The sequence below is a fragment of the Sus scrofa genome, chromosome 16, assembly GCF_054392235.1.
Source record: "Sus scrofa isolate SSC_HxYL_T2T_F1_AM1 chromosome 16, Sscrofa_HxYL_maternal_Yorkshire_Landrace_v2.0, whole genome shotgun sequence".
NCBI classification, from domain to species: domain Eukaryota; kingdom Metazoa; phylum Chordata; class Mammalia; order Artiodactyla; family Suidae; genus Sus; species Sus scrofa.
In genome coordinates, this window is record NC_139398.1 from 18214619 (window position 1) to 18240584 (window position 25966).

The following is a 25966-nucleotide window of genomic DNA, read 5'->3' on the forward strand; positions in this document are numbered from 1 at the left end:
ACCCTCGCCTCCCCCTTCTCACACTTCATTAAGCCGTCTCCACTGGAAGTGTTTGCACCCCTCTTACAGGAAGCCGGCACGTTTTGCAAAGGAAATACCAAACCAGACCCTTTCTTGGAGAAAGGCACGTCCCCGATGAATATTTTATTGGGCACCCTGGAAGTGGGGCATGCAGACCTCCCGGCCAGGCCCCTCGTCCGCCGCCTCACCTAGCGCCGGGCGCCGTTGGGACACCCGGGGAGCCGGCCACTCCTGCAAAAGGACGCTCACCTTCGCTCACCGGAGCCAAGTTGAGAGCACGGGACAAAATAAAACCTGCCTCGGCTTACTCAGCCGGAGACTCCCCGGGGGTTGATTTCTGACGACTCCCAAAAAGTTTCGCCCTCTCGGGTTTAGCGCGCGCGGTAGCAAGTGTGCGCGCTGCGCCGCGGGCACATCCCTCCCTCCCCGGAGGCCAGGTCTGGGCAGGAAGGGAGCCCGCGCCCGGCTCCCGGAACGCAGCCCGAGCTGGGCCAGGACGCCGGCGTCCGCCCTCCCGGCCGCTAGCGCACTCACCTCGGGAAAGAAGTTGTCCATTGTTCCCGTGCGCTCCCCAACTTGCCCGAGTCCGGCTTCCAGCTCGAGGAAGTCAGCCCAACAGAAGGTCCGGGGAAACCATGCGTGTCACGGCGCGATTCCCAGCAACTTGACCCCGCGGAGCTCCCCCACTGCCATCGCTTTTTCCCCTTATTGTCTTTCGCACCTTTTGTTTGCCCAAACCCAAGTCTCTAACTCATTCGTCCCAACTGCAGCCTTTGTCTCTTTCTCCAAGTTCCTCACTCCTGGGCGCTGCGCTAGCAAGCGGAGAACAGCTGGTGGCACATTCTTCCCCCGCGGCTGGGGGAGGGTGGCGGGGAGCTGGGGAGCGCGCCCCCTCCCTCTGCCCTCCGGCGGGAGGCGCTCGGGGCGGGCAGGGGAACAGCGGCCACAAAGCGAGCCCGGAGTTGCTCTCCCCGCGCGAGCACTGCAGCGGTGAATATTCGGGCGCCAGGGCTCAACCGGCTCACAGCCGCACGGAGACTTGCGGACAGGAGCGCACGGCCAGCCCCGCCCGCTCGTCCGGCCCCGCCCACTCGCTCCCCTCGCCCCGCCCCACCGAGCGCTGAGCCCCGCCCACCCTGCCCGGTCTGCCACGCCACGCCACGCCCCTGCAGGAGCCCACTCCTCCCCGCGCTTCCGCAGGGTTCTGCCCCACCCGGCGGCGCACCCCGCCCCCATCTTCTCCGGGTCCCCTCCCACCCTGCTCCTCCGGCTGCCTCAGGCTCCGAGGCGGGCGGGGAAGGCGGGGCCTGATAGGCTCCCCTTACATCCCCGCCCTTCCGCCTCCCAGCCTCCCCACCTAGTTGAGGGCGGGGGAGTTGACTCTTCCTTCTGGTGATAGAGACCAAATAGTCACCGAGGAGGAGGGGTTGGGGGACTTTTTTGTGTGCCTTTGATCTTTGGCAGACCCTGGAACCGGCTAAGCACGGATCTCATTAATGCGTCGGCAGATGAGCGACCCAGGCAATGGAAGCGTGGTCCGCGAAGCTGCCCTGGCTGTTGGGCCAAATCAAAGCGGAGAACCGAGGCTAATCAGAATTTCTGGAAGCTGCCTTCCCGTGTGGAGTCTCTCTCCTGCTGTTAGGTTAAAAGACTTTTTCATTGGAGCCAGAAAATGTAGTTTTGTAAATTGGAAGAGGACGTGGCCAATTGCACCCTAAAAATGTAACCCTTTCCTGGACCTAAAGGAAACAGATAGCCAAACGGAAGGGAGGTGAATGAAGGCTCAACCCTTCCCCCCGCCCCGGTACTGAGTGTTAGTTTCCTCTAGGGCAGGTCCTCAAACTTTAGCGTGCACAGGAATCACCTGCGAATCTTGTTGAGCTGCAGGTCGGAATTCTGTGGGGTGAGAATCTATAAGCTGCATTTTCAGCAGGCTTTCAGGTGCTTTCGGACACCCAACCTTGTACTGTTTTGCAAACTGTTTGGAACCTGACTGTAATGAGGGGAGAAATTGAGAGCAAAGGTTTAGAAACTTTTGTAGCAATTTCAAAATGCCGCTGATATACAAGCACGTGATAGGTGAACGCTTTGAACCGAGTGCAATCCATTTTGGGTGTTGTCAGACTCGTAGTAAGTCATACCTGGCACTCCAGGGTTGTCCTATGGGTACTTGACAGATTGGGGAGGGGAAAAACAAACAAACAAGCAAAAAAACAAAAACACGGCTGGTTCTTCACCACAAATGGTTTGAGAAGCTCTCTCTAGGGGATTTGCCAACTGCTACTCATCCTTTAAAACTCAAGTCGAAAAGTCACATCTTCAAGGGGAAGCCTGCCCAGAGATGCCCAGCCATTCATCATAATTCCAGCTCCACCTAACCACTGGGTGTGGCTTATTCCTAAGGCTACTGGAGAAACTATGGCGTATTGAGGTAAACCTACATCATGTCCAAGGGTTTTTATTGGTGTCCTACTCATCTTCAGTTGGCAGAGTCAAAGCTCAAGAGAGGAAACTGTGGAGCTCCTGCTGTGGCTCAGCAGGTTAAGAACCTCGCAGTATCCATGAGGATGTGGGATTGGTCACTGGCCTCAGTAAATGGATTAAGGATCTGTTGTTGCCGCAAACTGCAGTGTGAGTCACAGATGCTCCTCGGATCTGGTGCTGCTGTGGCTGTGGCTTAGGTGGGCAGAAGCAGCACCATGTCGACCCCTAGCCTGGGAACTTCCATAGGCCACAGGTACAGCCCTAAAAAGAAAAAAGGGGGGGGGGGACTGTTCTTTCAAATTGGTATCCCCAACCTGTCTCAGAATGAATGAATGAAGCATCTCTCTGTAAACCTCCTGTGAAAATTTAAGTGTGTTTGTAACCTATCTCAGCATTAATATCATTGTGTCCACTCCACTTTGCTTTGGAAAGGGTCAAGGTGGATTAATTTTTGATACAGTGCTTTGGGATTGCCCTGTTTCACAGTTTTACACAAGTAAGCCATTAATGATTGTGTGCCAGGTGGGTCAGAGTGTTAAGATGAAGCCCAGGATAAAGACCAACCATCCCAGGCACCAATCAAAGTGCTTAGTCAAATGAGTCCCACTGCCACCTGTGTTCAGATACTGTCACAGAACAATTAGAGTCATTATGATGGTAATCTGTAAAGAACATCTTTCAAGAGAAAGTAGTACCACCAGGCAGCTTGTTCAAGTGTGGGTGTGGCTTGGCTACCAGCATTAGCCCAGCCTTGGCCATGTCATTTCAGTCACTTTCCAATACTGGCTCATCAACTGTAGCAACTGTGCCACCCTAATATAGCATGCTAACAATAGAAGAAACTGGGATACCCTCAGTTTTTCTATAAAGGCAGAACTGCTCAAGAAAATAGAGTATTAATTTTTAAAAAGTCACTTCCCTATTGATTAGGAAGATACGGTTAAGAGAGTTCCCTTTGTGGCTCAGTGGTAATGAACCTGACTAGTAGCCATAAGGACTCAGGTTCTATCCCTGACCTCGCTAAGCGGGTTAGGGATCCCGCGTTGCTGTGAGCTGTGGCGTGGGTCACAGACACAGCTCAGATCTGGTGTTGCTGCGGTGCAGGCCAGCAGCTGCAGCTCCAATTCAGCCCCTAGCCTGGGAACTCCATATGCCTTGGATGTGGCCCTAAAAAGACAAAAAAAAAAAAAGAGATACGGTTAATAACTACATACCCCTAACTTGTCTTATAAAAGATTTGTGAGCCAAAGCCAATACCTAAGAGTTGAAATTTACTGAATTATATTTCTTTAAAAAGTTTACATCACTTTTTCAAAATTCTCTAGGACACTTGTTAGAAAGGCAAACAAACCTAAAACCCATGACTCTGAATCTCAGGGGTGGGCTAAGTGCCTAAGAGTCTGCATCTTAGTTACCACCCAAGAAGACAATCCTGAGTTTGAGGATCATTGCTTTAGGTTGTCAGAATTCATAGGATTTTATGTGTAAAAAATGCACAGTCTCAAAAAAGGTGTAAAGATGAACTCCAGCAGTACGATTCTCTTTGCTGAGCAGCAAAGAGCATGTTATTTTAGGTATTCTAAACAGGATTGCTAACTTTCAAGTATTTGGGGTGGAATCGGTTGTTTAAAAGGAATATTTAAATTTACAAGGGCTTTGGCATAATTGAACAGAGAAAGGGAAACATTTTAACTCAATAGATTTCTAAGAATATCCGCTTATTACCATTTTTTGAAAAGTTAAGTGCTTCCTTTCAGGGAGCTGTGTTACCCATTGCTCAAAGCTGTTTGGGCTAAAACATTAAACCCTGCTCTTTGAGAAATGACCATTAGAGGCTCAAGAATGTTAATGCCAGAATGGGCACATTTCTCAGAGGCCAAGTTCCTTTTAATTATCCTACTTATTTCTCAAACATGGTCATGGTGTTACATTTGCAAAATAAAAAAAAAAAAGCTCGTTATGCTCTCTTTTTCAGCAGCAAAAATTAATCCGTAAGTAACAAAAATGTATTTGTGTATAAAAGAGAGCATAAGGAGATTTACATATGTGTATGTTTGTGAATGAAATACTACATCTTCTTCTGCTTTTGTTGTTTTTAGTTGAAATGGGTTGTCCTAATTGCCTTCATGATTTCGAACTGAGTTCCTTTGCTGTTGTTCTGTTGGTGGCCAGCGCTTCCTAATCTGGATGTATCTTGGTGTATGGAGTCTTCTTCATTACCTTTGTTTTCATAAAATATTCAGCTCTAATTGCTCCAGTCAGACTAATGGTTTAATTGTTAGTTACAGGAAGAAAAACTTCTGGAGTTTCTTTCACACAAATTAGAAGTTAATAACTGACACAACCTTAAAATCCTGTTTTTCATGCTTAACTAAACAGCAGTTCCTTTCAGTTCACTTATAGTCTTGGATGTTTAAAAATGCACATTTTTGCCTTTTGAACGAACAAAAATTAAGGGAATCTTTTCATGTTCTTTAAATTTTTAAACAGTTGTTCCTTTTATTTCTCATAACTTACAATTCAAAAGCCCTCAAGGAAGTTTTTCTTTTTTTTTTTCCATGTGAAACTTAAAGCAATTATGAAAGGTTTCTTTAGAAAGGATAAAAATCAGTGGAAAAAAATACCTGAAATGTTTCACATTGTAGTAGAATTGAACAAGTGCAAAAGAATAAACAGAGAAATAAAGCAGGTGTAAGACACTCAAAAAACTGATTTGCTAGCCATCATTCTTCTAAACAAGATGAGCTACAGCTCAGATATAATTTGCCTCAATAGAGCTTCTTTAATGGGCCGTCAATGCCAACCACCTCCATTGTTTCACAGGATACCATGAATGCCTTCTCAATTGATATCCCACACAAAGAAAGCTGTTTTCATAAATTAATCCACTTCCATTTAAAGTGCTGTGTCCTGGAGTTCCCATCGTGGCTCGGTGGAAACAAATCCAACTAGTATCCATAAGGATGTGGGTTCTACCCCTAGCCTCCCTCAGTGGGTCAGGAACCTGGCATTGCTGTGAGCTATGGTGTAGGTCGCAGAAGCAGCTCAGACACCCAGTTGCTGTGGCTATAGCGTAGGACGGCAGTTGTTCCAATTCATCCCCTAGCCTGGGAACTTCCATATGCTGTGGGTTTGGCCCTCAAAAAAAAAAAAAAAAAAAAAAAAAAAGTGCTTTGTCCTATCCTATTGGGTGTGATAAATAAATGGTATAAAGGTCTAAGAAACCCTCCATGATGATATATTCTGCCCATTTGGGGTATGTCTGAAATCTCCAGTTTTCTCCTGATTTCTTTGTATTTTCACACTCCCTCTCTTTTCTGAGACCAGGGTGGCTCCAAGGCGGACTTTCCAACTTTTACCATCTCTCCACCTCTGTTGTTAATCAAAACATGTTTACCATTTCCAAACCATGGGCTCTCACTTCTTGTTATCTGCCCCCTCTTCTTACATCCTCAATCTTTCCTGCTCACGTTATCCAGGCCAATGAATATGACTGTGTCTATTCCATCTGAAAATGATTGTTTCTTGACCCAACTGCTCCCTGAACTACTGGGCCATCTCTTCAACCCCCTGACTTTTACCTGTCTACACTTCATCCCCAAGCAATTTACTCATCACCGCATTGTGATTGGAGATTGTAACCCCATTTTCTTGAAGATCACCCAAAATAATCAAATTCAACAGCCTGTTCTCAAATTGCATCCTCCTTGACATCGCCTCTCTTTTGAAACTCCCACCTCATAGCTTTGGGACCAGTTTCATCAGTGCCCAGCAGAAGAGTTAGTTACTCAGGACCCTAAGCCCAGAAGGTGCCCTGATCTTTGTTTCATACTCTACGTATTAACTTAAAATTCAAATGATTTTTGAATCAGCAGTCCTACTTTTTCCATTTTGCATGGGGCCCCCAAAATTGTATAGCCTAGCTTTTATGACACTCCATTTGTCTGGTCCTCCCATTTTTTGACCTCATTCTCTGTCACCTTTGTAGTCTCCTCTCCTCTCTCCCTCCTCCAAAATATGGTCAATCTCTTCTCTTCTTCACTCTTACATTCTTGCCATCAATTCTCAGTACGTCAGCTGCCATCTCTTCGTAAATGATTCCCAAATCTATAAGTTAAGCTGAAAGTCCCAGCCCCATATTTCCAACCCTCTGCTGGATTTTTTTCTAGCGAGGTCCTTTTCATTCTGCACGTGCCCAAGCCAATGCTTATTCACTCTCCTCATCCACTTTCACCAGACTCCCTTTACTAATGGAATCATCATAATTCAGTCATCTTGATGAGTAGATATCTGCCATTCGGGGCTGCCCTATAACTTCCAATGACCCTATCCACATGCCAAGAGTGTTCCCATCTTGGGAATCCTTCCAAACCAATGGCGAATCTTCAGGCTTCCTTTGCTCTAAACACCGTGACTTCAATTCTACCAAGGAGATGCATCCACTCAAGGTGTAACTCAAGGTTCCTTTTTAAGGAACAAACTACGTGAGGACACAGGAGAGGCTCAGAGCATCAGTGTTGGTGTCACAGTTGGGGGCACAGGGTATTTTGGGGACTCAGCTGTGGGGACTTCACGCCCAGATTGCCCCAGCAGGGTTCTTAAGTTGGTAGTCGAAGCAGCCACTGACCAGCCAGGCCTGCTTGGTGCATGGGTTCTAAGAATTGTTTCTGGAACTTAGCCTAAAACTCATTTCTTTGGCTCTTCCAATGATATGGCAAGATTTGTAATACTTTTTCATAAATCTCCTCTTGCTTAAATTCTCTAGAAGTTCCTGTTGTGGCTTAGCGGTAACAAACCCAACTGGTATCCATGAGGATGGGAGTTCGATCCCTGGCCCCACTCCATGGGTTAAGGATCTGGCATTGCCAATAGCTTGAATCTGACATTACTGGGGCTGTGGCATAGGCCAGTGGCTAGAGTTCTGATTCAACCCCTAGCCTGGGAACTTCTGTATGCCGCAGGTGCCGCCCTAAAAATAACAACAGTAATATTATGTTTGGAACTTTTTTTCCTTCAAGTTTTCATTCAATGCAAGTATGCTGCTGCTGAGAGTATTAGGGAAAAATTAGATAAGTGCAGAAAATTGTTTATATAAGAATGTCCAGGATAGAGTTGTTTAGAATAGTTTAAAAGCTAGACACAACCTAAAGTGGCCCTCTGCAGATGGGTTGAGTAATTTCTGGTAAATGCACAGAGCAGCATATGTTTGTGTGAGTTATCTGTTTCTGTGTAACCAGACCCCTACAACTAAGTGGCTTCAGACAACAACTTATTACTTCTCACAAGTCTGTGGCCTAACTGGGCCTGACTGCTGCTGTCACCTAGGTTCTCAGAGGCAGCTGCAGGCAGATGGGTGCCAGCTGTGGCTGGTGATGGGACACAGTCATCTTCCTGGGGCACGCACCTCTCTGGGCATCCGGGACAGCTGGCCACTCTCTCCCTGGTTTTTCTTCATACCGTGGAGGACTCAGGATTTCATTCAGGCAAGAATAGGACTGTTAACACCTTTTGAGAACTTCCGAAGACGTCACATGGCATTGCTCCTGCCACATTTTAGTGGTCAAAGCCTGACATAAGACCATCCCACATTTCAGACTCTCTTTTTTCTTTTTAAAACATTTTTTTTTTTTGTCTTTTTGCCATTTCTTGGGCCGCTCCCACAGCATATGGAGGTTCCCAGGCTAGGGGTCGAATCGGAGCTGTAGCCACCGGCCTACGCCAGAGCCACAGCAACGCGGGATCCAAGCCTCATCCACAACCTACACCACAGCTCACGGCAACGCCGGATCCTTAACCCACTTAACCCACTGAGCAAGGGCACAGATCAAACCCGCAACCTCATGGTTCCTAGTCGGATTCGTTAACCACTGCGCCATAATGGGAACTCCTAAAACATTTTTTTTTATTAAAATATAGTTGATTTAAAATGTTGTGCCAATTCCTACTGTACAGCAAAGTAACACTCACACACACACACACACACACACACACACACACACACACACATTCCTTTTTTTGAAATATTATTTTCCATCATGATCTATCCCAGGAGATTGTATATAGTTCCCTGTGCTATACAGCAGGACCTCATTGCCTATCTAGTCTAAATGTAATAACATGTATCTACTCACCCCAAACTCTCAGTCCATCCCACTCCCTTTCCCCACCCCCTCCAGACTCTCTTGATGGAACAAACTGCAGAACATCTGTAGCCATTGTTTTTTTTTTTTTTTTAAAAAGAAAGAGGGAGGTAAGGAGAGTGCTAAAATTTACAAAACACCACATTCACCATTTTAAAGTATATAGTGACATTCACAATGTTTCCAACCATCTATCTAGTTCCAGAATATTTTCATCACCTCAGAAGATAACCTCGTAACTCTTAAGCAGCGACTCAGATTCACACCTACCCCCAGCGTCTGGCAATCACTGACTTGCAGTTTGTCTCCAGGGATTAGTCTATTCTGGATATTTCGTGTAAATGGAATCATGCATACCTTTTGTGACTGTCCTCTTTCACTCAGCGTAATGTTTTTAAGGTTCATCTATGTTGTAGCATGTATCAATACTTCTTTTCTTTTTGTGGCTAATATTCCATAGTATAAATAGACCACATTTTGTGTATTCATTTGTCATTTGATGGACATTCAGTTTGTTTCCATGTTATGACTGTTGTGGATAGGGCCATTATGAATTCTTGTACGCCTGTTTTCAGTTCTTTGGGATATACACCTAGGAATGGAATTGCTGAGTCATGTGGTAATTCTGTGTTTCCCTTTTTGAGGAACCACCAAAATACTCCTCTGTGGCCATTTTTTTAATGGCCACACTGGTGGCAGATAGAAGTTCCCAGGCCAGAGATTGAATTGGAGCCACACCTGCGACCTATGCCACAGTTGCAGCAACACAGGATACTTTGACCCATTGCACTGGGCTGGGGATTGAACCCCCACCTCTGAAGAGCCACTGCAGTCAGGTTCTTAACCCACTGCACCCCAGTGGGAACTCCCTCTGTGGCCATTTTTAATCCGCCATACTATCTGTATTTATTGATATGGAGTTAGGCGTAAGTAAAAGTTATGAGATGAAATGTTTCATCTGTAGGCTACAGAAGTTTAAGAAAAACAAAGAAATGGTGGCTATAAATAGACATGTTTATATTTTTTTCTTACGGACAAAACCTGGAAGGTTGGGGTGTTCCAATAAAGTTTCCAAGGACACCAACTCCTTCCAGCTCTCTCTGCAGGGAGCCACTGAGGCTCTCAGGCCCCGCAGTTCAGGAAGGCAGCCTCAGCTTCCTAGTCTGCATTAGGCCATGTGGGGCGGAGGCTGATGGAGGGGGCAAAAAGCACCCCACGGTTTCTTACAGCAGATTCCCAGGAATTGTCCCACAGCACACCTGCTCGCTATGGGCCAGAACGTAACCAGCTACAAGGAATAATGAGCAATGTTGTATGTATTCTGGGTTTTTATTTACCCACTAAAAACTATTACTTGGAAGAAGGAACAAATAGATACTAGGGAACAGCTGCCTGTCTCTTCCCATCTGACAAAATGAATTATATAGAGCACTTTCAAGAAAAACCAGAAATGTCCAACGGATGTTACTTCTAGATAACAAAGACAAAGACAACTGAAACTTATTCTTAACCCCTTTTCTATAAGTTCTGAGTTTGTAGTATCTATAAAATCATATGGTTATTCTTTTTTTTTTTTTTTTTGGCTGCGCCCAAGGCATGCAGAAGTTCTCAGGCCAGGGATTGAACCCGAGCCACAGCAGTGACAATGCCAAATCCTTAACCCCTAGGCCACCAGGGAGCTCCCATACCGTTATTCTTATTTTGAAAAATAAACTACACATTTCTTTTATCAGAGCAGAACTTCATTTACTCTTCCATTCTTTTTATTATTCTTTCAAATGTTTATTTTTTTATCTGTAATATCAGGTATTAGAAGATATAAAGATGAGGAAGACAGGGCCCCCAAGGAAATCAAGAGACCAGCTGCAGAGAGAAACTAAAAGATAACTTGGAAATGGCTGGCAATTTCTGCAGTAAAAACATACACAGAGTTTTAAGGGAACTATAAAATAAAAAGCGCAGCCCATTGGAGGGTTAGAGGCAGAATAATGTCCCCCGCCTCCACCCCCGAGTCCTAACTCTGGGTACCTTAGCATGGACTGTATTTGGAGAGACAGCATTTTAAAGGTGATTAATTAAAAACAACGCCATTAGGATGGGCTCTAAGCCAGTGTGACCGGTGTCCTCCGAAGAAGAGGAAATGTGGACACACAAAGCGACATGAGGGATGCTTGCACAGAAGAAAGATCATATGAGGACACAGCAGGAAGGCAGCCATCTGCAAGCCCAGGAGAGAGGCCTCCAAGGAAACCAACCCTGCCAATACATTGACCTTGGACGCCTAACCTTCAGAAGTGTGCAGATCCTTCTGTCTTTTGTCACCCAATCAGTGGTATTTTGTTATGACACCCAAAAGCAAACTAATATAGGGAGAAAACTCCCAGAGAGCTTCACTTGAACCAGGTCTCAGTGGATGAGGAGCCTTCCAGCAGGTGGGGAAGAGAGGAAAGCACATTTCTGAAGGTATGAAAAGCATTATTTAGCCAAGTGTACCAAGGATGTTTAGGGCAGAGTGTGTGTGTAGAGCTACAGGAGACAAACCTGGAAACTTGTTTTAACCTTCCATTAAGTCAGTTTACAACTAGTGGTATGCTAATGCATGCAAGACAATTGACTCTATGAAAGGAGAGCCTGATTTACACTGAAGCTTTTGCCAATTTCTATGGTGTAAATGCTCTCACCTTGGCTTATTTCAGAGATTCACTGAACATGGTGTCGGCAAGTGTTGCACAGAAGGACATCATTATTTATTATTTCTACCATATCACATAGAGTAGACACCACGAACTTCAAGTGTGTAGATAAGAGTAGCATAGAGTGCTAGATACGGAGTTTCCATCGTGGCTCAGTGATTAAGGAACCCGATTAGCATCCACGAGGAGGCAGGTTTGATCCCTGCCTTGCTCAGTGCGTTAAGGATCCAGCTTGGATCTGGTGTTACTGTGGCATAGGCCACTGGCTACAGCTCTGTTTCAGCCCCTAGCCTAGGAATTTCCATATGCCATGGGTGCAACCCTAAAAAGACCAAAATAGGAGGGGGGGTGGGTAAGGGAATTTTTGGAATCCAAGAGGAAGATGAAGAATGATGGAGGTCCTGAGATGGAGGGAAGAGTGGATGAGGGAGTTTTCAGATCAGGCGCCCTCCATAGGCTCAGCTCCTTAGTAAACTGGGAGATCAAGCAATTTGCACTTTTGCTCTGATACAGGTACTAGCTTCACTCATTGTTATCTTAAAAGCCAGCATATTGCAGTCTTCAGAGAGTAAGAGATGGAGGGATTCTGGCAGCTATAAACCATAGGGTAAGAGGGTTTAGGGGAGGAAAGGCAGAGGCTATACATTGTGTTGCAGAATCAGGTCCAAGTTAGCTGTAAGCAGGAAGCCATCAAGAGAAGATGCAGGAGTTCCCACTGTAGTGCACCAGGATCATGATCTGGCTCATCTCTGTGGTGACACCAGTTCAATCCCCACCCCAGCCACAGTAGGTTAAGGATCAAGGTTTGCCGCAGCTATGGCGCAAAGGCTGCAGCTGCATCTTGGGTTGGATCCCTGGCACAGGAACTTCCATATACCTTGGGCACGGCCAAAAAAGAAAAAAGGAGAAGGAGATGCAAAAAAACTAGGTTGGGGATTCCACACTCACAGAGATCACAGATGCAACCACATGGGGACTCCTCCATCTTCTCTCTCGAAGCCACAGTCCTGCACTTTGGACACATTTCCAGCTGCCACCAGAGAGCATGCATCACCTCTTCCTGGTGATGTCTGACCCTATATTTCCTGACCCTTTTATCCTTCTGACTCCAACATCATATTCCCCACCAGACCTTTCTGATCAGCCCACAGCAATAGCCCGATCTCTAAATCTCTCAAGGAAGCCACATCCTCCTCCAGCTCCCACCCCATAGCCTTCACAGCAGAACACATTCAAGGCTTTCTGTCTCTGTCTCTGTCTCAGTCTGTCTGTCTGTCTCTCGCCTTTTTGTCCCTTCACCCTCAACTGTCTGTCTCTCCACTGTCAGTGTTGCCCATGATGTCCCTGCTCCACAGAAGCTGGAGTGGTATCTTAAAATGTAAATCAACACCTTGTTCAGGTTGTTCTTAAACACTGCAAGGGACTCCTTAACACTTAGTTTCAAATACCAGTTCCTTTCAGGCTGATAAAACCCCACTGGCCTTCTATAGACTCTGATCCTGCCTCAGGGCCTTTGCACATGTGTTTCCTGTACCTGCAATATCTCCCTTCCCCTTCCATGAACCTCATGGCTGTCTTGTCTCCTCGCTCAGAGCTCAGCTCAGGTATCCTCTGACCAGCCCGTCTACCTCTGTACTGACACACCTGGCACATGGTATCACAGGTATTATGTTTCTCTATCTATTTTTTCATAGCATTTATCACTCTTGAAAATCCTCTTACAGGGAGTTCCCGTCGTGGCGCAGTGGTTAACGAATCCGACTAGGAACCATGAGGTTGCGGGTTCGATCCCTGCCCTTGCTCAGTGGGTTAAGGATCCGGCGTTGCCGTGAGCTGTGGTGTAGGTTGCAGACGCGGCTCGGATCCCGCGTTGCTGTGGCTCTGGCGTAGGCCGGTGGCTACAGCTCCGATTCGACCCCTAGCCTGGGAACCTCCATATGCCGCGGGAGCGGCCCAAAGAAATAGCAAAAAGACAAAAAAAAAAAAAAAAAGAAAATCCTCTTACATTCTCTTTGTTTTCCTCAGCAGTGAGCAAACTGAGGTCCATGAGCCAAACCTGATGCAAAATCTTTTCTTCAAATGCAGTTTTATTAGAACCAGCTTTCTTTACTGACAGACTGTCCATGACTGCTTCTGCACTAAGGGTTGAATAGTTGCAACAGAGATCTTTTGGCTCAAAGAGCCTAAAATATTGATATTTGTCCTTTTAAAAGATTTGCTGATCCCTGGCTTACGTATTTATTGCGTTTATGTGCTTGTCGTCTGCCTTCCTCTATTGGAATGCCAGCTCCCCACCCCCAACCTTTTTTTTGACCACACTGCTGCATGTGGAAGTTCCTGGGCTAGGGATCGAACCCATGAAACAGCAGTGATGGTGCCAGATCCTTAACCTGCTGAGCCACCAGGGAGCACCAAAATGCCAGCTCCTTGGGAACAGAGGTTTGTCTATTTTATCTCCTGCTGTATCTCAAGCACCCAGAGGAGTGTCTGTCACTGTTGTAAAAGAGGGGTGATAGTGAAGGAGTGATAGAGTTGTTAAGTAAAGCACTCAAGTGTTGACACTGGCCCAGCCTAATCCTAACACCAGTCCTACTAGCCTTGCTTCTACCACTCAGGGCTAAAGTGGATTCACAAGCTCTAGTGTGTGCTGGGTGCTGCTCGAGAGCTTTGCTTGCATTATTGAATCAGCAAGGGAGGTATCCTTCTACCCATTTTGCACAGGAGCAAATCGAAACTCAGAATTCTGACAATTGCCCACCTCCCCACTGTTGAGCGGTCGCACACAGCTCAGTGTTCTTTCTTCTGTCCTACCCTGGAAAGACCGTGAACTTGAGAGAAAGACAGAACTGGGTTCGAAATCAGACTTTACAACTTTGAACTTGGCCATTTGTTTAGTGTGAGGCTGGAAAACAAGCCTGTGATTCCCAGGACTGAATAAGCTAGGGAAAGCATCAACACAAGGCCTGACACCTGGTAGGTACAAAAAAATGTTAATTTCCTTTCCTTTTTTTTTTTAAGACAATGAATGGAACAAGTTTCATTCGATCCACACTTGACCCTATACTGGTAGTGGGCCAGAGTGTGTTGAGCCTGTTGTCCTGCCTGGCCAGCAGCAGCGCCTGTGTTTTCATTGCGGGGATCTGGCAGGAACACTTGCAAGTCCTTGCCCCCCACACCTATCTCCCTGGCCTCTTACCTCTCTTGGAAATCACCCTCTTCAGCTGCTTCGCCTTTGGGATGCAGCGTTCTGTCTTTGCCACCCCCTGCTCATACCGAACCACTTGGCTCTGATCACTGCACCAGAACAAACAGAGAAATCACAAGAGAAAACAGGATTCAGCAAGAAATAAAATATCAGTGGTCTGGGCACTAGCACCTGCATAAGTGCCGAGAAGGACGCAAATAAAATCATGAAAAGTTTTGCAGGAGTCTCAATTTGTTCAAAATATATTAATTTGATGTTGTCAGGAAAAGGCACTGGAGGCATAGTGGTAAGAACAGAGACAGGGAGATATATTATGGGTTGTGAATTAGTCATGGGCCTCTTTGAATTAATCTAGAAACCCAGCCCTGGCAAATTTAAGGGGGAAAGGAATTTATTTGCAGTACGGTGGGTACCTTGTAAAATCAAAGGGTGGGGTCAGAGGATAGTCTTCCTCCTCCAGCACCATGTTGAATAGATGGCACCTCTCTTACCACCAACACCTTGTTATGTTGGGTACATGGGCATCTTTGAAAATTCATGTATATCCAAATTGAGAGATACTCTATAAAAATACTTCTACATTCTACAAAAATACTCTTCAAACTGTCATCAAAAACAAGAAAAACAGGGAGTTCCCATTGTGGTTCAGAGGAAACAAATCTGACTAGTATCCATGAGGACACAGGTTCAATCCCTGGCCTTGCTCAGTGGGTTGAGGTAGCTACACCTCTGATTCTGCCCCTAGCCTGGGAACTTCCGTATGCTCCGGGTGCGACCCTAAAAAGACAAAAAACAAATAAACAAGCAAACAAAAAATAAGGAAAGGCAGAAACTGTCACAGGCTAAGGAGGCAAAAGAGACCTGAGGACTAAATGTGTTATGGATCCTGGGACAGAAAAGGGACATTTGTGGAAAAACTAGTGAAATCCGAGTAAAATCTAATGTTTAGTTAATAGTAAAAAGTTCCAAATTTGGTGTCTTCACTTTGACAAATATGCAAAGCAACATAGGATGTTAGCACAAAAGGAACAATCTGTACTGTCTTTGCAGCTTTTCCATAAATCTAAAATTATTTCCGCCCCCACACAAAGTGTGTTTTTAAAAAAACTTAAAAAGGTGCAGGGAATCCACAAAGGCCCAAAGAAAGACAAGGCACTAACCGCAATGGCAAGTTAGTCCCCAGGCCAAAGAGGAATAGGACTCAAAGCTCCCATGAGTCACAGCTGAGACTCTTGCATAAAACATGACTCCTTAAAGGCTATACCCACAGAAGTTCACAGCAGTGAAAATTCCCAACTCTTGTCGAAGTACTAACAAGAAAACTTGTCAACTAAGGCTTTGATGTGGGTTGGAAAAAAAAAAAAGAAACTTTTTGGAGCACTCTTAAACACAAGCGGCTCTTATTCTGGTTTATAATTTTTTTTTTTTTTCTTTTTTTTGGCCATGCCTGAGGCATGCAGAAATTCTCAGGTCAGGGATGGTACTCTCACCATAGATAGCAGTGATGATGCTGGATCCTTAACCTAGTAGACCATCAGGGAACTCCACTCTTAGTCTGGTTTAGACTTTCAATTTGTATTGCCTATTCTAGGCATAATTATACACTCCCCCCAGTTCATATGTTGAAATATTAACCTCCAATGTTTACTGTTTTTAGATACTCAGCTTTGAAGAGGCGATTAGGTTAAAATGAGGCCATTAGAGTGGGCTCCAATTAAATATGACTTGTGTTCTTATAAGCAGACAAAAATGTGGACATAGACAGACACCAGCATCATGCACGCACACAGAAGAAAGACCATGTGTAGACCCAAAAGAAGGCAGCCATTTGCACACCAAGGAGAGAGGCTTCAGGAGAAACCAACACTCCTAGCAGCTTTTTTTTTTTTTTTTTTTTTTTTTGTCTTTTTGTCTTTTTGTCCTTTTAGGGCCGTACCCACGGCATATGGAGGTTCCCAGGTTAGGGGTCTAATCGGAGCTATAAACACTGGCCCACGCCAGAACCACAGCAACACCAGATCCGAGGCTCATCTGCGACCTACACCATAGCTCACCGCAACGCCGGATCTTTAACCCACTGAGCGAGGCCAGGGATCGAACCTGCAACCTCGTGGTTCCTAGTCAGATTCGTTAACCACTGAGCCACGATGCGAACTCCATTGCTAACATCTTGATCATGGACTTGTAGCCTCCAGAATTGTGACAACATCAAATTCTGGTGGTTTTTGTTTTTGTTTTGCCTTTTTACCACCACTCCTGCGGCATGAAAGTTGCCAGGGTAAGAGTCCAGTTGGATCTGCAGCTGCCAGCCTATACCACAGCCACAGCCATGCCAGATCCGAGCCACGTCTGCAACTTACACCAGCTTGCAGCAACGCTGGATCCTTTAATCCACTGAGTGGGGCCAGGGTTTGAACCTGCATCCTTGTGGATACTAGCTGGATTCTTAACCTGCTGAACCACAACAGGAACTGCCAAGTTTTGTTGTTTAAGCCATCCAGCCTGTGGTACTTTTCTATGGCAACCCTAGTAAACTAATAGATTTGCCAAGTGCCCAGCAAAACCCAAGCAAAAAACTAATTTTAAGCACATACAGTAGGTAAAGCCTTTTCGGGGCAAATGTTCTAGGTAAGAATTCACTCTTCCAGCATCCTCAGGATTCCTACTGAGGATGAACATACACTAAAACGGAAAACCCCAATAACCAGGTCTTTAGTAAGACGGAAGCTTATTTTTCCTCTCATTAGAATGAGGTAGTAGGGAGTTCCCGTCGTGGCGCAGTGGTTAACGAATCCGACTAGGAACCATGAGGTTGCGGGTTCCGTCCCTATCCTTGCTCAGTGGGTTAACGATCCGGCGTTGCCGTGAGCTGTGGTGTAGGTTGCAGACGCAGCTCGGATCCCGCGTTGCTATGGCTCTGGCGTAGGCCGGTGGCTACAGCTCCGATTCAACCCCTAGCCTGGGAACCTCCATATGCTGTGGGAGCAGCCCAAGAAATAGCAACAACAACAACAAAAGAATGAGGTAGTAGGCTGTGTGGGGCTGATGCAGGGGGTCCAGACCCTCAGGGCCCTCCTGTTCCTCTATTTTTCTGTAAAGCATTTTGGAATGGGTTTATGACACAGTGGAAGAAGACGACGAGATGGCATTAAATACAGACTCGCTGGGAGTTTTGTGCTCAAGGGAAGCAGAAAACTGGAGGGGTAACTGGAGAGGAAAGTAAAGGCAAAAGAGAGGTTTTATTTTAAGATGGAGAAACTGCCCAGGTTTGGATGCTGATGGGAACAGAGATGGAGGGGAGGGAGCCTAGCTGGAGAGATGTCTTTACTCTGGTGAGGGAGGAGGAGCGGTAGGAGCCAGACTGCACAGTGAGAGCGGAGGGAAAGAGGGCTGCAGAGAAGAAAAGAGCCCCTCCCCCACTTCGGGGGGAGGGACAGATGGGAACTGAACAGAGAGCCTACCTAACGCAGTACAGGGACCAGAGCGGTATATTCCTGTGGTCCCATGAGTCTGTAAATCTTTCCTGAGACGCTTTCTTTGTAACCCATTCACCTGAAGACTGCTGTGTGTTTTCGCTCCAACTCTACTCTGTCTCACCTCTGTGCCTTTTTCGGCATCGGAATGCTGGGAGCATTTGGGGAACGTGGGTGGGTGGGGTGGGTGTTGGTGTGTGAGCCAGTGTTCTCCAGAGAAGCAGATTCAATAGGATGTGTATACTCTCACACACACACACACACACACACACACACACGTGATGAGAGAGTGTGAGTATAGAGAGGGATTTACTTTAAAGTCTTGGCTGCCATGATTATGGAATCGTGGAGGCCTGGCTAGAGCAGAGTCTGCAGGGTGGGCTGAAAACGGGAAATCCAGGGAAGGGTTGCAGTCTGAGTCCAAAGCCAGTCCACTGGCAGAATTGCTCTTGCTCAGGGGAGGTCAATCTTCCTTCTGTTTTATTAAGGCCTTCAATGGAGTGGCCCACCCACGTTATGGAGAATAATCTATTTACTCAAAGTCTACTAATTTAAATGTTAACCTGATCCAAAAAACACCTTCACAGAAACATCCCGAATAATGTTTTTTGTGGGTTTTTTTTTTTTTTTTTTTTTTTTTTTTTTGCCTTTAGAATTGCGCCCACAGCATATGGAGGTTCCCAGGATTCTAGGTCAAATCTGAGCTGTAGATGCCAACCGAAGCCATAGCCACAGCAACGCTGAATCCGAGCTGTATCTGCGACCTACACCACAGCTCACGGCAACACCGGATCCCTGACCCAGTGAGTGAGGCCAGGGATCGAACCCGCATCCTCTTGGATACTAGTCGGATTCATTTCCACTGTGCCACAACAGGAACTCACCAAATAATGCCTGACCAAGTATCTGGGCACCATGGCCCAACCAAGTTGACACCTAAAATTAAGCATCACAGATGAGATGTGTTTTGTTTGGGGGTATTTTGTTTGTCTTTAAATGAGCGCCAGCTGTCTGGGTGCAGGAATTGCTTTGGTGGATATTGCTGCCTCGCACATTGCTGACTCTGCTGGGATGGAACCCAGGGATGTGAAAGGTCTTCTGAAGACATGACCGTGACCCCATGCTGCCCTGCAGCAGAAGCAGAGGAAATATTGGGTTTGAAATAAATGAAGCAAGTCTATGGAAAGCTCTTCCAATTCTCACAGCTCATATATAAAAGAACTTCCAATGAAGTCTGCCCAAACTTGCCAACAATCCTAAAAATGTACATGACTTTGCCATTTAATCTTTGTGAAGTGGAAAGAAACGCTTCTACACGATCCATAGTAAAAAGCAAAATCGATTGATCATGCTAGAGACGAATTACCATTTTTATCCTCGCTATAGAAAATATTATTACAAAACAAGCTGTCATTTGAAGATGTGATTAAAAGATATGCTGAGGGAAAAATGTAGGAAAACATTATTAGATGAGCATTCATTAATAATAAGCTTCTTAAGATTTGCCATTTGTAGTGATTTATTTATTCATTCTGCTGAATACTCACATTTGTCCTCATTGTATTGTGTTTAATTTTTTTATAAAGAGAGTTTCCCCATTTGCATATGCTCTGGGTCTCACATAACCAGGATCTGCCCCTGGGTAGGGCTGAGGAGAAGGAAACTTTGAGGAGGAGAAGAAACCAGGGGGACTCATGGAAGTCAGAGAGAGGACTATTTCAAAAAGGGGGTGGCTGTCGGTATAGAATGTTCTGGGACTTGAGAAACGCTACTGTCAAAAATCGCACACCCACTCATCAAAAGCCTTCCAGGGTTTAAAAAGTGCTTCATCCTGGGAAAACTTGGGAATTTATAAGTGTCCCATCTGCCTCAAAATCACCAAGGGGCAGGGCTGCCAGATTTAGCAAATAAAAACAGAAGATGCCCTGTTAAATTTTCTATAAAAAACAAAGTTTTAGTATGAGTCTGTCCCATGCAATACTTGTATCTTATCTGGCAACACTACCTGGTGAGCTTTTTAAAAATGTGTTTAGGCAAGTGGGGCACTGCTCTGAAAAATACAGTGAACTATCAAAATCGATCTCTCCAAATTGACTTCCAATCCAGGTCCACCAGTTTGTTGCTCATCTTTATAATGAAGAGCATAAAGTTGACCTCGGAGCAAGCAGTGCGATGTCGTGGTAACAGAGTTGCGTATTATCCTCTGAAGTAAGGTCATGATGCGATTAAGACATTGGCCAAACGAGCGGATGTTGGGGTCCTCGTTTCCTACTCATTTTAACTTTTTATTTTTGTTACTAATTTTTCATCTTTATTGAGATAAAACGGACAAAATCTTAAGATATTTAAAGTGTACACCATTTTTATTAGGATATGACATACCGAAGGATTCCCATTAATTCTAGTGAATTAGCACATCCATCACCTCACTTTTACCTTTTTTTGCATGCATGTGAGAGCATTTAAGTTCTACTCTGGTAACAAATTTTATGTATGTATGTATGTGTGTGTTTATCTTTTGTCTTTTTAGGGCCACACCCACAGCATATGGAGGTTCCCCAGGCTAGGGTTCCAATTGGATCTGCAGCCACTGACCTACACCACAGCCACAACAATGCTGGATCCTTAATCTACTGAGCGGGGCCAGGGATCAAACCTGTGTCCTCAAGGATTCTAGATGGATTTGTTCACCACTGAAGCATGGGAGGAATGCTGCAAATTTTAATTATATAATATAGTGTAATCAACAATAGTCACCAGTTTTTACATTAGATCCTTAGAGCTCAGCTTGTAGCTGAAAATTTGTATCCTTTTACCAACCTCTCCCTAGTTCCCTCACATACTGTACCCACTACAACAAATTTTCTACTCTGCTTTCTAATAGTTTGGCTTTTTTTTTTTTTTTAAAAGACTGCACATGTAAGTCATACCATGTAGTGTTCATCTTTCTTTGTCTGGCTTATTTCACTTAGCGTAATATCTTCAAGATCCATCCATGTTGTTGTAAATGGAAGGATTTCTTTCTTTCTCACCACTGAATAACCTTCATTTATATAGATCCCACATCTTCTTTACCCATTCATCTGTCAATGGACAATTAGGTTGCTTCCATGTCTTAGCTGTTGTAAAGGATGCTGCAGTGTACAGGGGGTGCAGGTGTCTCTTTGCCATCGCGTGTCCATTTCTTTCAGATAAATACCCAGAAGTGGCATCTCTGGATCATATGGGAGTTCTACTTTTAGTTTTTTGAGAAGCCTCCATACTATTTCCCACAGTGGCTCCACCAATTTGTATTCCCACCAATGGTGCTTTCCCTTTTCCCCACATCTTCACTGACACTTGTCAGGTGATACCTCATTGTGGTTTTGATTTGTATTTCCCTGATGATTGGTGATGTTGAGTACCTTTTCATGGTCTGTTGGCCATTTGTAGGTCATCTTTGGAAAAAATATCTATCCAGTTCCTCAGCCCATTTTTAAATTGGATTGTTTGGGGTTTTGGTCCTACTCATTTATTTTTTTATTGTCTTTTTTGGCTGCCCTGAGACATATGGAATTCCTGGGCCAGGGATCAGATCCAAGCCGCAGTTGTGACCTAAGCCACTGCTGCAGCAATGCCAGATCCTTAATCCGCTGTGCCAGGCCGGGGATTGAAACTTCATCCCAGCACGCCCAATATGCAGCTGATACTGTTGTGCCACAGAAGAAACTCCTGCTCCTACTCATTTAAAAAAAAATTATTGTGTCAGACCCCCATTGTGGCTCAGCGGGTTAAGAACCCTACTAGTATCCATGAGGATGCAGCTTCGGTCCCTGGCCTAGCTCAGTGGATTAAGGATCTGGCGTCACTGTGAGCTGTGGAATAGGATGGCTTGGATACCATGTTGCTATGGCTGTGGTGTAGGCGGCAATGGTAGCTCCAATCTGACTCCTAGTTTAGGAACTTCCATATGTTGCAGATGTGGCCCTAAAAAAAAAGAAAAAAAAATTCTCATGGAAAAATACACATAGCATTGCCTTTTTAATTATTTTTAAATGTACAATTCAGTGACATTAAGTACACTCACAGTGTTGTGCAATCATCACAATTTATCTATTTCCAAAATGTTTTTTATCACCCCCCCCAACATACAACAGAAATTCTGTAACAATTAAGCAATACCTCCCATCCCCCTTCCCCTAGATAGGGGTAACCTCTCTATTCTGTTTTCTCTAAGAATTTGCCTACTATACATATTTCATATAATTAGAATCATATGTTATTTGACCTAGCTTATTTCAATTAGGATTCTGTTTTCAAGGTTTCACCTATATTGTAGCATAAAACAGAACTTCATTTATTTTTATGGCTGAATAATGTTCCATTGTATTTGTATACCATATTTATTTATCCATTCATTGGTCCGTGGACATTTGTTTTGTTCCAACTTTTGACACGATGTGACTAATGCCATACTCAACGGATGGCATACAAGTATCTGTTTGAGTCTGCTTTGAATATATACCAGAAGTGGAATTGCTGGGTCATATGGTAATTCTATGTATAGCTTTTTGAAGTTCTGACAAACTCCCTACTTTCTGTTTACAGCCTACTTGCTACACAAGCACAGGCCCCTGGGCTCCAACATAACAGCATGTAGGGCCAGCTTCCTGGGCAGGTGACCTGTGCCACTTCACAGGGCCCCATGCTCAGAAGAGCCCATACTCAGAATGGCCTCTGCTGAGAAGGATCGCATGTGTGGTTTAATCCTTTGCTGCCACCATCTTGAAATTCTGTCTTTGAACTTGTGTTTTGCAAGTGGAGTTCCATAGGACAAAGGAGAAATGTCCAGTATCCTTGTTCTCAGCCATTCCTTGCTGCCTCATTTGCATAGAGCTTTCATATTGCCCCGAGCATGGCGTTCTAGAGGACCCAGTATGCCTGGTAGCAGAGTGAGACTCTGAGTACCAGATAAGTGTGTTCTGTCTATGGCCTGGGTAAAATGGGTGAAGGGGTGCTGATAGCCCCAAGTAGCCTTATTTCTTTTAAAATCAAAACTTGCTTTAAATAGGAGTTTCTGTCGTGGCTCAGCAGAAATGAATCTGACTAGCATTCACGAGGACACACGTTCGATCCCTGGCCTCGCTCAGTGGGTTAAGGATCCAGCGTTGTCGTGAGCAGTGCCATAGGTCTCAGACACGGCCCAAATCCCTTGTTGCTCTGACTGTGGAGTAGGCCAGGGGCCACAGCTCTGATTGACCCCTAGCCTGGGAATCTCCATATGCTGCAGCTGTGGCCCTAAAAAAAGCAATAAAAACCACCACCACCACCACCAACAAAAATTGCTTTGAACACAGAAAGATAGCAATTGTGTTTTAAGAAACAAACCACCACGGAACTCAATCATACCCCTTCTTATTCACGTGACTTCCCTTATTCACCAACCACCTCTGCTGAGAGTGATGGTGTAGAAGGAAAGGGAAAGACAAGGCAGTGACTGGTTACTTTTCCTTTCAACTCATCATTAATTCAAACGCAGAAAGTGGTGGTAAAACGTGTGTGCACCAAGAAGTGAAATTAAAACGGTCCAGTGAGTTTCGTGCATTTCCACCATTCTTGTAAGAATAAAATATATATGATGCATGTAAAAGCAATGAAACATGAGTTGTGTAATTTCTGTGGTTCTGCCTATGAGTCAAACGCTCTGATATTTTATTTAAAATTAGCATTGCACAATAAAAGGTGGACAGTGAAATTCTTGCTAATAATTTATATTTTAATTTTTCTTTAATTAAATGACTTTAAACAGCAAATAAAAAAGCACCATGACAAGTCAAGAGAGAGAATACAGAAAGAAAAAAGCTTTTTATTTTAGTGTTTTCAGTGGTGCTTTTTTTCTTATTTTTTGAACAAAGGGCGTGCATTTTCATTTTGCACAGGACCCCATAAATTATGTAGCCAGCCCTGACAGCCCCCTGTTCTCAAATGCTACAATAGTAGCTTTATGTGCAATTAAGGTAGTAGGGGAGGGTGGAGGAAGATCTTGAAGGGCCATGGTGTTATTTTAGGAAAGGAGGAGCTGACCATGATTTTGAGAAGGAATGCACTTCAGGAAAAAAGTACACAGATGAAAGAGCTTGGAGACTCAGGCTTTCATTATGCACTGTCTCAGCATTCTCATATCCAAATGAGTGACGGAAAATTCTGTTTTAAAGAGAGAGAGAGAGAGGCACTGGAAGGCCAAGTCAGATGAGCTTCCTTTTTCAGTAAATGTGTCGTATCACACAAATAAGGACTTAAACATGAAAATAAGGATAACAATAGGTTCCATAGCACTGATAAAGTTATGAAAAATATATGAAAGATAAACTTTTTTCATCTAAAAATCACTATAAACTCCAGTCTGATAGACATTTGAAAAGCCTTTATTTCAATTAACTGATCAATAAAATAAAAATAAACTCAATTTTCATATCTCTGCCTTAGATTTTTTAACATAAATATTTTATGGCAATTCAAGTAAGCCAATACATTTCAAAATAATATCAGTATCAGAAATAATAGACCTGCTTTCCTTTGACAGGTTTTAAATGTTTGTTTTCCTTAAAATGTACACTAGAAAGAATATCAAATATTTTGGATTAGTGACTTTGAAGTTTTTTTTTCTCCTTTTGGAAACTCTAAATATGTCTTTCCATAGAAACCTAAAAAAATGATGATATTTCTTTTTGTTTTGTTTTGTTTTTGTTTTTTAGGGCCACACCTGTGGCATATGGAGGTTCCCAGGCTAGGGGTTGAATCGGAGCTATAGCTGCCAGCCGACGCCACAGCCTCAACAACGCCAGATCCAAGCTGCATATTTGACCTATGTCGCAGTTTGCAGCAACGATGCAAGCAAAACCAGGGATCCAACCCGCATCCTCATGAATGTTAGTCAAGTTCTTAACCCACTGAACTCAAGCGGGAACTCCAACAAATTTAGTTTTACTTGTGTTTCATGTCACTTTTTTGAAAAAAGTAAACAGAACACTTGTATGTCAGTATAACTGCCTATCGGTTTCTTTATTTCCCTTTTTGTAAAATACAATTTAAACTGAAAAAAATCTCACATATTATTCAAAACATTTATTAAATTTTTAAAAACTTTATTCTGTGCAATTTACCTAGATTATCCAACTTCTGTATCGGGTCCTGGATGTGTGACCCATGGGTTGTTCACAGGTGTGGGGTGTCCTGGGGCTGTGCTAAAAGAGGGCTCATTATTGACCCATTGGCTGGTAAAGATGAGGGTCAAGGGGGGCATAAGCAGGTCATCTGAGAAGAAGTCAATCCAAAGGTCTGGAGGCAGGAAGGTGCCCATTCAGAGCACCCAGAAGAAGCAGCTGAGGCAAAAGAACTAGAAAATATGGCTTTACATTCAGTAAATTGAGGCTCAAATGGGCAAAAGGGGAGAACAGAGAGTTCCGGAATGAACCCCATGAATAATCCCATTTTTTTTTTTTTAATTTTCATTCTTTTGCTTTTTAGGGCTACACCACAGCCTATGGAGTTTCCCAGGCTAGGGGCTGAATTGGAGCTACAACTACCAGCCTGCACCACAGCCACGGCAATGCCGGATCCTTAACCCACTGAGAAAGGCCAGGGCTTGAACCTGCATCCTCATGGTTCCTAGTCAGATTCATACCCCTGAGCCAAGACGGGAACTGCCCGTCTGTTTTTTAAATTGAAGTATAGTTGATTTACAAAGTTGCGTTAGTTTCAGGTATACAGCAAGTTGATTCAATTACACCCATACATATATCCTTTTTTCAGATTTTTTTTCTTATAGCTTATTACAAAATATTAAGTATAGTTCCCTGTGCTATACATGTACAGTAGGTTCTTACTGGTCATCTATTTTACACAGGGTATCTGCTAATCCCAAACTCCTAAATTATCCCTCTCCCCTTCCCCTCTAGTAGCCATAAATTA

At 44.4% G+C, this 25966-nt stretch overlaps 1 protein-coding gene and 1 long non-coding RNA gene across 5 annotated transcripts in view; one reads left to right on the forward strand and one right to left on the reverse strand.

Moving 5' to 3' along the window:
• Positions 1–1046, reverse strand: part of MYO10 (myosin X) — a 238328-nt gene extending 237282 nt beyond the window's left edge. For 3 of the 4 annotated variants that reach the window (XM_085001727.1, XM_005672397.4, XM_085001728.1), the window contains exon 1: positions 556–1046. Coding sequence is in view for 1 of the 4 variants with exons in the window: in XM_005672397.4 (XP_005672454.2) it covers positions 556–576 (21 nt within the window). In the remaining 3 variants the exon portion in view is untranslated. The remainder of the gene's footprint in view (positions 1–555) is intronic. The other variant, XM_085001729.1, reaches the window with a different exon arrangement.
• Positions 1047–1399: 353 nt separating this feature from the next.
• The window catches only part of LOC102167708 (uncharacterized), a 68171-nt gene continuing 43604 nt past the window's right edge, over positions 1400–25966 (forward strand). Inside the window, exon 1 of the long non-coding RNA XR_014830808.1 lies at positions 1400–2758. This is a non-coding gene — a long non-coding RNA (uncharacterized LOC102167708). The remainder of the gene's footprint in view (positions 2759–25966) is intronic.